The sequence below is a fragment of the Spermophilus citellus genome, assembly GCF_964194105.1.
Source record: "Spermophilus citellus genome assembly, chromosome: 1".
In the NCBI taxonomy this organism is placed as follows: domain Eukaryota; kingdom Metazoa; phylum Chordata; class Mammalia; order Rodentia; family Sciuridae; genus Spermophilus; species Spermophilus citellus.
The window spans coordinates 125,749,856-125,762,596 of NC_138182.1; the positions used below are offsets into that span (position 1 = coordinate 125,749,856).

Below are 12,741 nucleotides of genomic sequence, written 5' to 3' on the forward strand. Positions count from 1 at the left end.
TTTAATGTGGGAAATGTCTTTTTCGATATGGATACAACAACCTGCTATGATTCACATAAATGGTAATGACGACCATACCTAAGAGAATCAAATCACCCAGAGTGAGTCATAATAACACATCACCTGAGAAATGCCCATGGCACTATTACACTGATAGTCCCCAAACTTGGGTTGCTGACTTGGTGTTACTATCAGAGGAGGATTTTCCAGGTCTGGATATGCGGCCTTAATGGCACATCCAAAGACTTCTTGTAGGCGGCGATTGATGTTAATCATATTTTTAGTTGGTTTGTTCCTCTCTGCCTGAAGACTCTGCAGGAAAAGAATGGAAATGTATCAACAAAATACCATCATACAATTTCCCCAAATACTGTCAAGAACTTTCATATGTCTCATACCTGAGATCTGCTGAGACATGGAGAAGGACAAGCCCATCCCAGGACACCCAAGACATGCTTAGACATGAGACCTTAGTTTTTACATTTGTTTTATCAGAAACTGGGAAGGACCTGGGGATGGGGGCATAGCTCAGTGGTACAACAACTGCCTAACATGTGCAAGGCTTTGGTTCAATCTCTAGCATGACCTCTTCTTCCCCTGAAAAAAAAAAAAACTGGGAGGTAAAAAGGGCTGAATCTCAGCATCTCCAAAGCTCTGAGTAAATAGAAGTATAAAGCCAGTGCTGAATCACTTCACATCAAACACTGGAAGAGAAACTCACTGGACAAAAACTACACACGCAAAATATATTATTTCCATCAAAATGATGATTTCTTCAAGGCATAAAAGGGAAAAAAATTTCATAAAATTCCACAAAAACAGGCAGTTTTGTCTTAATATAAATAATACCCATGTTGGCTCTATCTCTACCTCCTATTTAAGATAGCACATAATTACCTCTATCATTGCACTTACACCTTCACAAAATTATCCATTTCCACCATTATACTCCTGGATGCAGGTGTCTAATTTATGGCTCTATCCCTGGCACCTAGCAATGCTAGGACCTGACATATAAGAGATTATCAAAAAAAAAAAAAAAAAAAAATGCAAGCTGGGTGTGGTAGTGCATACTTGTAAACCCAGCACCTTGGGATGCAGGCAGGAGGACTGCGAGTTCGAGGCCTGGACAATTTAGTGAAACCCTGTCTCAAAACAAAATAAAATAAAAAGGGTTGGGGGTGTAACTTAGCAGTGGAGTTCTCCTGGGTTCAATCCTCAGTACTGATGGAAAAAATAGTGAGTAACCTGGCATAGTGGTATGTGCCCATAGTCCCATCTACTAATGAGGCTGAAGCAGAAGGAAGGAGTCCTGGAGTTTCAACGCCAGCTTGGGCAACATAGTGTGATCACATAGCAAAAAAAAAAAAAAAAAAAAAAAAAAGGCAATGGGGTTGGACCTCACAAATACAAACCTTACTTGTTTGCCCACTATGTTTATGCAAGGCCCTGTGTTCAATCTCCAGCACCTGCCTCCCACACATGTGAATGAACACATAAAATACAAATGGAAACACTTATGTTAATCAAATTATCCACAGAGGTCAGGGCAAGACTGTAATCCCAATACTCAGGAAGCTAAGGCAGGAGGATCACAAGTTCAAGGCTACTCTATATAATTTAGTCAGACCTTTCTCAATAAAAATAATAAAAAGGCTGGGGATGTAGAACACTTCCCTAGAAGAAGAGAGGCCATGAATTCAATCCCTCTTTCTCACACACACATCCCCCCCCATGCACACACAAAGTGTGAAAAAGCAATGGTAACAACAGACTATAAGCTTTTATATAAAAATCTGAGCTAAGTGCTTTGTTATCTTACTCCATCTACACAACAACAATGAGTTTACTATTATTATTTATATGTGAACAAGAAATTAAGTAATTTGTCAAAGAAGAATAAACTGCAAAACCAAGATTCAAATGGAGTACTGGAATGGAGAGTGTGAGTTCTACATATTCTCATCACCCTCTCTCTACCCTAAGAAGAAATTACACACACACCAGGGACTGAACTCAGGGACACTCAACCACTGAACACTCCCAGTCCTATTTTGGGTTTATTTAGAGACAGGGTCTCACTGAGTTGCAAAGCACCTTGCCATTGCTGAGCCTGGCTTTGAACTTGGGATCCTCCTACTTAGCTTCCCAAGCCTCTGGGATTACAGGCATGCATCACTACGCCTGGCAAAATATTTTTAAATTCACAAAAAGATCTGATTTTGAAATTTTGGTTGATCAATAATTAACTATCCACCATGAAAGATCTTTAAAAAAAGAAAGACGTGCTTTTCACAATCTAAAGATTTCCTATGGAAAACACTAAGTTATTTAGTTATGCTCTTAAGACCCCAAATCTACTATAATAAATGTGAATATTTTAAAATATTTAGGGGTATTGGTATACATGCATATTCTAAAGGTGTGTACATATATAAAACATACATAATAACCACTGATTTCAGCAACCATGAAAATGTCTGATTAAAATAAATTTAACACTTTGTTTCACATGTCCAAGTTTTTTTCTCCTTCAAAATGGTAAACTCAATGAACATAACAAATATCACATGCTAGGAACATTTCTTATAACTTGAAATGAGCACTCTGAAAAACTTCATATTATGTAAAAATTACATCCTAAAATAAGAACTTTTGAGGAAATTAAGATTAAAAGCAGATTACTCAAAATCTATGTGATCCATCAATAGCACTATCATAACAATCTCAAACTCATCAGTGGGAAAGATACCCATAATAACTAGTAAATAAATACTACATATAAGACTTTATCTTAAAAAATGATACTGACAGCTCAATGGAAGCAGGCATAAGGAAAACCAAGTGCTAAGTTAATGAGATAACAAGGATAAAGTGCCTCCCATCTATCCAATAAATGCTTCAAGGTACAGCATGTGGCCAAGTGAATCAGGCAGGGTGAATGGTCATCACACAGAGTACTGTATTCCTCTGTGGCTTGCTCTTTCCAGTTGTGTTGTGTACCTTGTTCAGCTACGTGAACCAATGCACTTCCCTCACTGCAAGCATTCTCCCATCTGCACATCGGTGCTAATTTGTTAGAGATGTGCATTAGAATACAGACTGCCTTTTGAATATTTTTCTTTACTTTAGCACACAATATTTAATTAAAAATATAAGAGAATTCAGTATAAATAAATGCAGAACAAATGATAAACACAGAAAGAATTTTTTGTAGGAGAGGATTCCATGAGAAAGTAATATGTGATTTGAGAAGATTCAAGGACAAAGCTCTTTCAAGCACAGCAATAAAAGACCACAGGAATTGGGCAGGCAGAGTATAAAGTGAGTAGGCACAATCCTCTTTGGGGGAAAAAAAAGATGTAAAGCCCAGGCAGCTGGTCTGAAACCAATACCCACATATAGGAAAACAATTAGAGAATGAGGTCATAATCCATACTCTGGGATGTGTCATCAGGAAACCTGGAAAGCAGGCCAAAAACTTGAAACAAACTTTAAACAAACAAACAAAAAAAGATAATCATTGTTAGGTTAGGAGGCCATTAAATAAACAGAATACAAGATTCATGGAAAAAAATATTTGAAATATTAAATGGGAAAACCCCCAAATGATGTTGAAAACATATAAAAATTAAATTGTAAAAAACCAACTCGGGGTAGAGAAGGTATGTGGGTATATTTTAAAATATCTCCTTTATGATAGTGGCAGAGACTTCAAAACCAAACATGTTTTTATTAAAAACAAACAAAAACCACATAGGCATAAGCTGTTGAAAGAAACAGCAATGTTTAGCTACCTAAACATTTGTATGGTGAAACATTCTGAAGGGTCCTAGAAGGGTATGACCATACCAACTTCTTCATTATAAGCACCAAGTTCTAGCTTGGCTAATGCAGGGAAAAGCACAAGATTTCTATTTTCCCTTATCTGGTTTCCATAGGGTACACCTACAGAATCTTGAGTAATAAAAATCTTAAACACACACACACACACAACAACAAAAAAACACCCAGAGTACTTACCTTTCGAAGAATATTCAGTCGATACTTCAACTTTAAATTTTCTTCTCTCAACTGTTCCAAATTTGGAGAAGCTTCTAAATAGCCACAATTTTTCAACCGGTCAATTTCAGCAGTTAGAGACTTAATCTCTTTTTCCTACAAAAGGAAGGGTAATTTTTCAGTCCAGTTTGATGGATGGTTTCCACAATCTAGTAAATTGCACCATAAACTTACTTCCTGGTTTCCCTTCTACACAAGACAAGGCAGAGATGAGAATGGATTTTCTCTTTGACAAATTGTGATTTTTCCCTTCTCTGAAACTCTTGCATATTATCCTTGATAAGATAAAACTAAGTGTGTACTTTAGGAGAACTAGGAATACTCAAGAATATAATGGTATAAGAGGAGTGCAATGGCTCACACCTGTAATCCTACCTATTCAGGACACTCAGGCAGGAAGAACAAAGTTCAAGGCCAGTCTGGGAAATTTAGTAAGACAAGATCCTGGCTCAAAATGAAAAATAAGGGCTGTGTATGCAGCTCAGTAGTAGAGTTCTTGCCTAAGTGTGCATGAGACCCTTGGTTCAATCCCAGTACCTCAAAAGGAAAGAATAGAATAAGCCCCACCCCTAGTTCCTTCTTCATCTCAACAAACCACCCTGTTAGAGTACTAGTTAACTTTCTGGCTGATCCACCTGCCTCTGTTTCTAAGTTTTATGACTTGATACTCTTAAACCCAAACACCTGCCCTGCGGCCACTCTGCCCTCAACTGGGGATCTGGTGCACTTTCCTGGTATCATTTGATTCCAAGCACTGCAAGACACCTTCGGTCAAATTCGAAATAGCTTATGTGTCACCTTTTATCCTTTTCGGGACTAAGTAATTTTCCCATTTTTGCTTATATTTTCAGTGACTTGAGTCCTAGGCCAGGCTTTGTACATTAACTTTGTACATTAACTCCAAAAACTAAAGCAAAATTCAGAATGAAAAAAACTTCTAAGTTAACTGCAAAATCCAGGGGAAAAGTTCTCACCTGAAATTTCAGAAGAGATTCAAAGGAAAGCTACAACCCCGCCCCACTCCAAAAAAAAAAAAAAAAGCCATAAATGAACCTATTCTGTTCCAGGTGCTGGGCACTTCTAAAAATTATCTTTATGAATCTTATCACAAACCAGTGAAGCAGCCCTATGTCCCCAAAGCAATAAACATATGGCTCAGAACAGCAAGGAGCTTATCCATTTCCCTGATCAACCTGTACTCTGTGATTGCTGAATCAGCACAAAGCAGTTCCTGTAATAGGAGAGCTCGAGTAGGGTAACGATTCTCTTATCGCCTCTTCCCACCTAGACATAAAAGCTAATAAAGCAGGACCTACTTTCGCTTTTATAGCTTGTGATTCTTTTTTTTCCCCCCTACGAATGCTGAAGGCAGAAAGCAAACTCCAGCTTATTAATATGAACCACGTATGGACCCTCTCAGGAATCCTCTTGCTTGTTAGAGGACCTAGGCAGAGTCCACAGCCTGACGCAGCCGACCTGCCCCGCCCCGCGGGTGCCCTAAGGCGGCACAGGTGCAGGGGGTGGAAGGACCGCGGAGGTCGGGGAGTGCAGGGCCGGCCACGTCTCAGAGTGTCACGGTCACACAAGCCTTGGAATGATAGGTCTTCGCTTCTCCCACCCCTTCCTTCTCCCACAGAAAACAGTCACCGGGGAAAGCATGTGCCTTGGCATTGCAGGCCAGGGATTCGGGAGTTGGGCTCCCGCGTCAGAGACCCGAGACTCCGCCTCGCTGCCGCAGCACCAGCGCCACTAGGGCAGGAGTCGGGGCCTGCTTCCTCCCCTTCGAGGTCCCAAGTTTACAGACCTGCTGCAGCAGCCGCGCCGAGCACCGAGCCACTAGAGCGTCCATCCTACCGTCAGCGCCTTTCAAGCCAAGTGGCCGGAAGCGGAAATAGCTAGCGGCGCCCGGAAGCGGAAACCCCTCCCTTGGTCCCTACGGGCTTGAGTTGTTCTAGGGCCGCCATCTCTGCTGCCCCCTGGCGGGACCCAGGCGATATTGAGAGCAGATGACAGCCGGAGGCTGGCCAGGCATTTGGGGGTTAGGGCAGAGGACTTGAGGGGAGTCCGACCCAAGCTGCTCTGTGCTTGGGCTGTCTCGATCATAGACACTTATGTAGACCCTCTGTCTCTCAAGGGCCTCATTTTGCTCCTCTACGAAATGTGCACAGAATTAATAAACCCATCCATCCATTCAATGAACATTTATTGTGCATATTACTGTGTCTGATGCTCTTCCTGGCTCTGCGGATATAGAGAAAACAGGAAGACTTCGCCCTCTTGGGAACTACATTTTAGAGTGGAGAGTTAGTAAAGAAAGTGACAATCCCAGTTTTTAATTGGCAGGAAAGTAATGTGATGGAGTGATTTGGGTCAGAGAAAGCCTCTCTGAGCAGGTGCTTTTGAGTTAAAATCTTTTAAATATATTTTCTCAGCTTTATTGAGATGTAATTGACAACCAAAATTGTGTATACTAACGGTATGCAGCATGAGTTTTGAAACTTGTATATACTGTGAAATGATGATCATAGTCAAGCTGGCTAACATACCTCACTTCACCTAGTTATCGTGTGTGTTTCGAACATTTAAGATCTAGTCTCTTAGGACATTTCAAGTACACCATCCAGTATTGTTTAGAGTCACCATGCTAGCGCCTCAGGGCTGGGGCAGGAGGATCACTTGAGACCAGGAGTTTGACCTAGCCTGGGCAACATAGTGAGATCTCATCTCAATGAATCAATGAAATCACCACGTTAAACATTAGATCTCCAGAATTTATTCATCCTGCTAAACTACAAGTCTATATCCTTTGCCCAACATCTCTGGTTTCCCCACCACAGCCCCTGATAACCAGCATGCTACCTTCTGCTTCTGTTAGTTTGACTTTTTAGAGTCCCACATAAAGTGAGATCAGTCAGCATTTGTCCTTCTTGCCTGGCTTATTTTACTTTGCAAAATGTCCTTTGGGTTTATCCATGTTGTTCCATATGACAGTTTTTTTTCCCCTTCCTTCCCTCCCTCCCTCCCTTCCTTTCTTCCTTCCTTCCTTCATTTCTTTCTTTTGGTACTGAGGATTGAATCCAGGGTTGCTCTACCATTGATTAACATTCCAAGTCCTTTTTACTTTTTTTTTTTTAATTTTTATATAGGGTCTTGCTGCATTTCTGAGGCTGGCCTTGGACTTGCAGTCCTCCTGCCTCCGCCTTCTCGCCAAGTTGCTGGGATTACAGGTGTGTGCCACCATGCCCAGCAGGATTTCTTATTTATTTATTTTGTAGACCTTTTTATGGAGCTTCCTTTGTTTTGTGCTCAAGAATTCCTCTTCAGGAAAAAAAAGAATTTCTTGAAGTGACCCTTGATGGGTTCCTATTAATCCACACCCAGGGCAGTGGAGGGTGACTTTTCCTGTGGAAGAGTAGATGCAAAAAATATAATTGGGAAGCCGGCAGATCAATTTTAAAATGAAGTACACAAAAATTCAGGATTTGGAGATGGAATCTCCTAGTACCCAGGGACGCTTAGAATGTCTTCCTATTCCCCATGGTGCATCCAGCCCCTTTGGAAGACCCTTCGTTTACAGCAGTGCTTCTTACAGAGCATTGATCAAGAACTTTTTTTAAAAATGTTTTTATTTGTGCATCATAATTGTACATAATAGTAGGGTTCATTTAGACATATTCGTAAATGCATATAACATAGTTTGCCTCATTTCGGTCCCCAAAGAACTGTTTTTTTTAACTGGCTGAAGAAGACCTTTCCGGGCAGTGAAGGCAGCAAATTCAAATGGCCAGAGGCAGGAGCTCAGTCTACTCAAAAATAGAATGGAGGGTGAGAGATGGAGAATGGGGTGGAGAGATGACAAAAAAGTGAGACCATATAGGAGTTTATTGGTTAAGGAAGAGGCTTTTAATTTTGATTTTACTCAGAACGGGGACCATGAGGGGGTTTGGATGGGAGGGTGTTATGGGCTAAATGGTATTTCCTGCGAATTCCTGTGTGAAAATTCCAACCCCCAGTACCTCAGCATGTGACTCTATTAAAGACAGGATCTTTAAAGAGGTCATTAAGGTAAAATAGGTTCATGAGGCCGAGTCCTAATCCAAAATAGCTGGTGTGCTTGCAAGAAGCTGGGATATGGAAACAGAACACACAGACCACAGAAGTCGTGGAAGATAGACATCTCTAGGCCAAGGAGAGAGGCCTGGAAAGAAACCATTCTTGCCTACTGCCATTTTGATCTCTGACTTCTCCCCTGGGGTGGGGGGGGGCTGTGAGAAAATACATTCTTACAGTTTAAGCCACCCTCTTTGTGCTACTTTGTTACAGCAGCTCAAACAAACTAGAGGAGATTTCCAAAGCATCCAGGTGGGGATGATGTACTGAAGTGGTAGCCGGGGAGAAATGGATGACTTCATAACATATTTTGGAGGTCATATTGGCAACTTACTGTTGGGCTGAGAATCCAAAAGGAAGACATGGGATACAAAATACAGTCCCTGCCCACCAGGAGCTGACAGTCTTGCAGGGGTTGGTGGTGGGTGGGATGGCCTGGCTGGGTTTCTAGAGATGGTGTTTGAGATGTATATGGGGCATGCCAGGTGGAGAGAGGCCTTGTTGCCAGGCAGAAGGACAGGGCTCCCTCTGGCCTTCTGGGTTTGCACTTGCAGAGAAGGGGTCCTGGGGATGGGGTAGTGGCAGTGGCACCAACACTACTTCTGGAGTTCTATGGTAGGACTACGGTGCACACTGATCTCCGTCGTCTCTGTCTTGTCAGTAACGGAGGTGGCTGAGGCTTGGAGACTGGCCAACCAGAGGCTGGGCTTGGAACGAAGTGGAGGGGCTGCCGCCACAGGAGCCTTTGGTGCCTCTTGGCATTTTCAACCGCAACAGTGATTCTTGAGAGTGTGCATGGGAAAGGGAGAGACCGTGGGAGTTTCTAGATAAGGGGGATGCCTTGGGAAAAGGTGGATTCCACACTGCAACTTGATACATTGTTTTGGGAGACACATTGGTGCATCTTGGGGACATGGGCAGAGAGATTACACAGAAGACACAGGACTAATTAACCAGGGCATGTGCACCTAGGGGGAACAGATCAGGTGGGGTGGGGCTGGTGGGAATTGAAAGAATTCCCCACGCAAAGACACTTCGCTGGGAGAATTCCAATTTTATTGCAAAAAGCTGTGTGCTTATATAGAACTAAAGGGGAGATGGTAGGGCTTAGATAAATGGCAGGCCACCCGTTTATTGGCAAGTTCTTCCAGATATCAGCTCCCGTGCCCAGGAATTAGTTCTCATTGGGGCTAAGGTTCCCCACCAGCGAGGTTTGAAATTGGCGCCAGCGGGAGAGTTCACAAGGGCGGGAACTTTTCGCGCCACTGCAGAGAAGAAGAAGGTAGGAAGAAGAAGTCCTTAGGCGCCATGTTGGGGTTTTTTTCTGGGGTACGGCTGCCGTTTATACTTTTCCCAACAGGAATAGGAAACACTGTCTCATATACAGCTGAGCTAGCCTTCTGTGTTGGCCCAGTCAGGCGGTTCTCAGAGGCCTCAGACCGAAGGAGCCGGGAGACAGTCCAATACCCTGCCTTAGCCCTACTCCTCTTTCCTTGGTTACCAAGAGCTCAGCTTACTTCCAGCACCCATAGCTCCTGGGCCTCAGTTTTCCTCCTTCATGAACTGAAGAGACTGTGCTAGGCGGCCACCTGGAATCCTTCCAGATGTAGGAACTCAGCCTTTTCCAGATGTTTCCATTATCACCGTTCCTTTCTGCCATCTAATAGTACACTTTTCCTTAAATTGATTACCTTAAATTTTACTTCTCCTTCTAAGCAATAATATCTATGAAAATAAGCATATGGTTATAAATATAAGAATCTTTACCCACAGCCTACGAGTGGCACCTGTGCTCCACTTTGGGAAGACACTGCATCACGCCATTGGTCATCACCACAGCCAGCCGAGATGGCCCAAGCGCACATTGTGTTGTTACTGAGCAGAATGGAAATAGAACTTTGGTCGTATTTCCATTCACGGAGTAATTGAGGATCCGCAGTGGCCAGGGACTGCACTGGTAGTGAGGAAAACATGCACGGGGCGGCCCTTGCAGCTCCAACATCCTAATAAGCAGACAAAACCAGAGAGTCAGAAACATACACATGGGTGGTGAACGCTAGGGAGCCAAGCTACATGCTTCTTCTCTCTGACCAGCTTCATGTATGGGCTTCCAGTACTTACTGTACTCTCCTTACTGCAGGTATTCAATCTCAAGTGCCCTGGGAGAAGCCGTCATATTTTGGAGGCCAAACGTGAAGATGTGCTATTCCTAGAAGCATCTAGAACATAACTTCCCCACCAGACCCTAACTCAGTTCCTAGTCTCAACAGTTTGTTACCTTCACGAAGACAGGTGCGATATCTTGCTCAAAATCTTGCAGGTATAGAAGGGTCAGGCTGAACATAGAACTTAGGACAAAGTCCTATCTTTTCCTGCTCCTCCAAGCAGTGGAGATGACACGCAGCCGAGAGCACTTTATAATTTCACATGGAACCCTGAGGGCACATTTTAAAAATGTATGCAAGCCAGGCATGGTGGCACACGCAATCCCAGCTACTTGGGAGGCTAAAGCAGGAGGATCACAAGTTCAAGGCCAGCCTGGGCAATTTAGTGAGACTCTGTTTCAAAATGGAATTTTAAAAAGCCTGGGGTGTAGTTCAGTGGCGGAGCACTTGCCTAGCATGTATGAGGCCCTGGGGGATAAAAAGGGTGAAGTAATTTATCTACAGATACATTCATACAGGTGTGAAAGGATGTATGGGTAAAAGGAGGCAAAGGACATTGTTTGAAAAAGCAAGTGATTATCTACAACCAAAGTGCCCTTCGATTAACTTATAGCTCATCTATTCAGCAGACTGTCATTATTAAAAAGAATGAGGAGAGTTCCTGATATTGAGAAAATGAGTAGGAGTGTTTATTATAATTTTTAGGTGAACCCCCCCCCCCACATCTGAAATTATATATGCATGGCCTCTTTGGAAGGATGTGGAAGAAACTGGCAATATAGGATGGCTTCAGGGAGGTACCTGGATGGGTGGGGACAGAAGGGTGAAGTGGACTTGCCCCTATCCTGATGTGTCTTAGAAAACATGAGTTTCATCCTTTTTCTGTCACTTACCAACTGTGGGGCAGGTAATTTAACCTTTTTGAGCCAGTTTCCCCAACTGTAAAGCAGGGATGATAATAGCACCTACCTATTATAAGCATGAAGGAATTCAAAATAGGTAAACGTGATCTGAAAGTACAGTGTCTAGGTCTGTAGTGAGTGGAAAGATTTTGCTACTATGGCTTTTGTGAATCCTTGGGATTTGCTGTAGCATGCATTAGTGCTTAAAATAATAAAACTGGCCAGATTCCAGTAACTTGGTAGGCTGAGGCAGGAAGACTGCAAGTTTGAGGCCAGCCTCAGTAACTTAGGGAGCTCCTGTCTCAAAATAAAAAAAAAATGAAAAGGGGCTGGGGGTGTATTAAGTACCCCTGGCTTCAATCCCCAGTACTTAATAATAATAATAAACTAATTGTTACAAGAATTGATTGATTTCTGGGTAGTCTAACTAAATTCAAAGGATCTAAACGTTGTGGTTGTAATTGTCCAATCACCACCTCCTGTTTATGCTGGAGGGTTACGCATGTTTGGGGGCAAGGATTCTGTGCGAAGCTGGATCCAAGGGACTGGCACCTGCCAAGAACAGCCTTCAGTCCTCCAATTGCCCTTAGAACCTTGGCGGCTTCCTGATTAGTAATGACAGAGGCTAGGGACCGAAACTTCAGGCAGACTCTTCATCTCATTTGTTTGATTCATTTTGCCATGTTTATCAAGGCCCCTCTGAAAACAAGGTATCCAAGTCCCCGCGGTAAGCGCTTGCATTCTGGAAGGACGGCGAGGAAGGATGTTCCCAGTCTCTGCCCACCATGTCCTGGAGTAGACAAGCCAGGTTCTAGAACAGGAAGCTTGAGACTAGGGTGCCCAAGGTGGAGAGGACTCCCCCTAGGGGTGAGGCCTGAGCTGAGATCTGATGGGTGGAGATGGGCGGGCGTGTGAGAATGGTGGGAAGACGGGGAGAAGAGCAGACAGAAGGAACTGGAACTGCAAGCCTCCAAAGGGAAGGAGGCAGAGGAAGACCAGCGTGGCTGCTGCCTGCCTGACAAGGGGACAGTAAGCTGGAAATTTTTTTTTTTTTTTTGCATGGCGTCTTTCTATGTTGCCCAGGCTGGTCTCAAATTCAAGGGCTCAAGCAGTCATCCAGCTTCATCCTCCTGAATGGAGGGACAACAGGCATGCATCTCCATGTCCGGCACCTAGAAGAATCCATCAGCCTTCTTGGGAAGCAGGAAGCACAAAGACTATCAGGGTGACTATCACAAAGGATCCGTAGTTCAAAAGGCAACCATTGGCACCCAGATGCAATGAGGTTTGCAGAGTGTCCTTTTGCAGATTGGGGTCCTGGTGCCCTTACTTCCTCCCTGAGCACACAGAGAACAACAGAATTCCATAATTTTCAAAATCAATAAGTTCTAAGTTCCTACAATGAAGGCTTCATGTGACGTGGCAATCCACCATGGAGCAGAGACTGCAGCTGGAAGAGACTGGAGATTTTGCTAGAAGACAGGATTTGTATCCTGGCGTCT

The 12,741-nt window shown here is 43.3% G+C and overlaps 1 protein-coding gene across 1 annotated transcript in view; it reads right to left on the reverse strand.

The window, feature by feature from the left end:
* RARS1 (arginyl-tRNA synthetase 1) overlaps positions 1-5,958 on the reverse strand; it is a 36,635-nt gene extending 30,677 nt beyond the window's left edge. The window contains exons 1-3 of the mRNA XM_081292667.1: positions 5,867-5,958; positions 4,024-4,158; positions 124-312 (exon numbers count right to left, since the gene is read on the reverse strand). Of these exons, the coding sequence (XP_081148793.1) occupies positions 124-312; positions 4,024-4,158; positions 5,867-5,911 (369 nt within the window). The 5' untranslated portion in view covers positions 5,912-5,958. The remainder of the gene's footprint in view (positions 1-123; positions 313-4,023; positions 4,159-5,866) is intronic.
* Between the last annotated feature and the right edge of the window lie 6,783 nt (positions 5,959-12,741).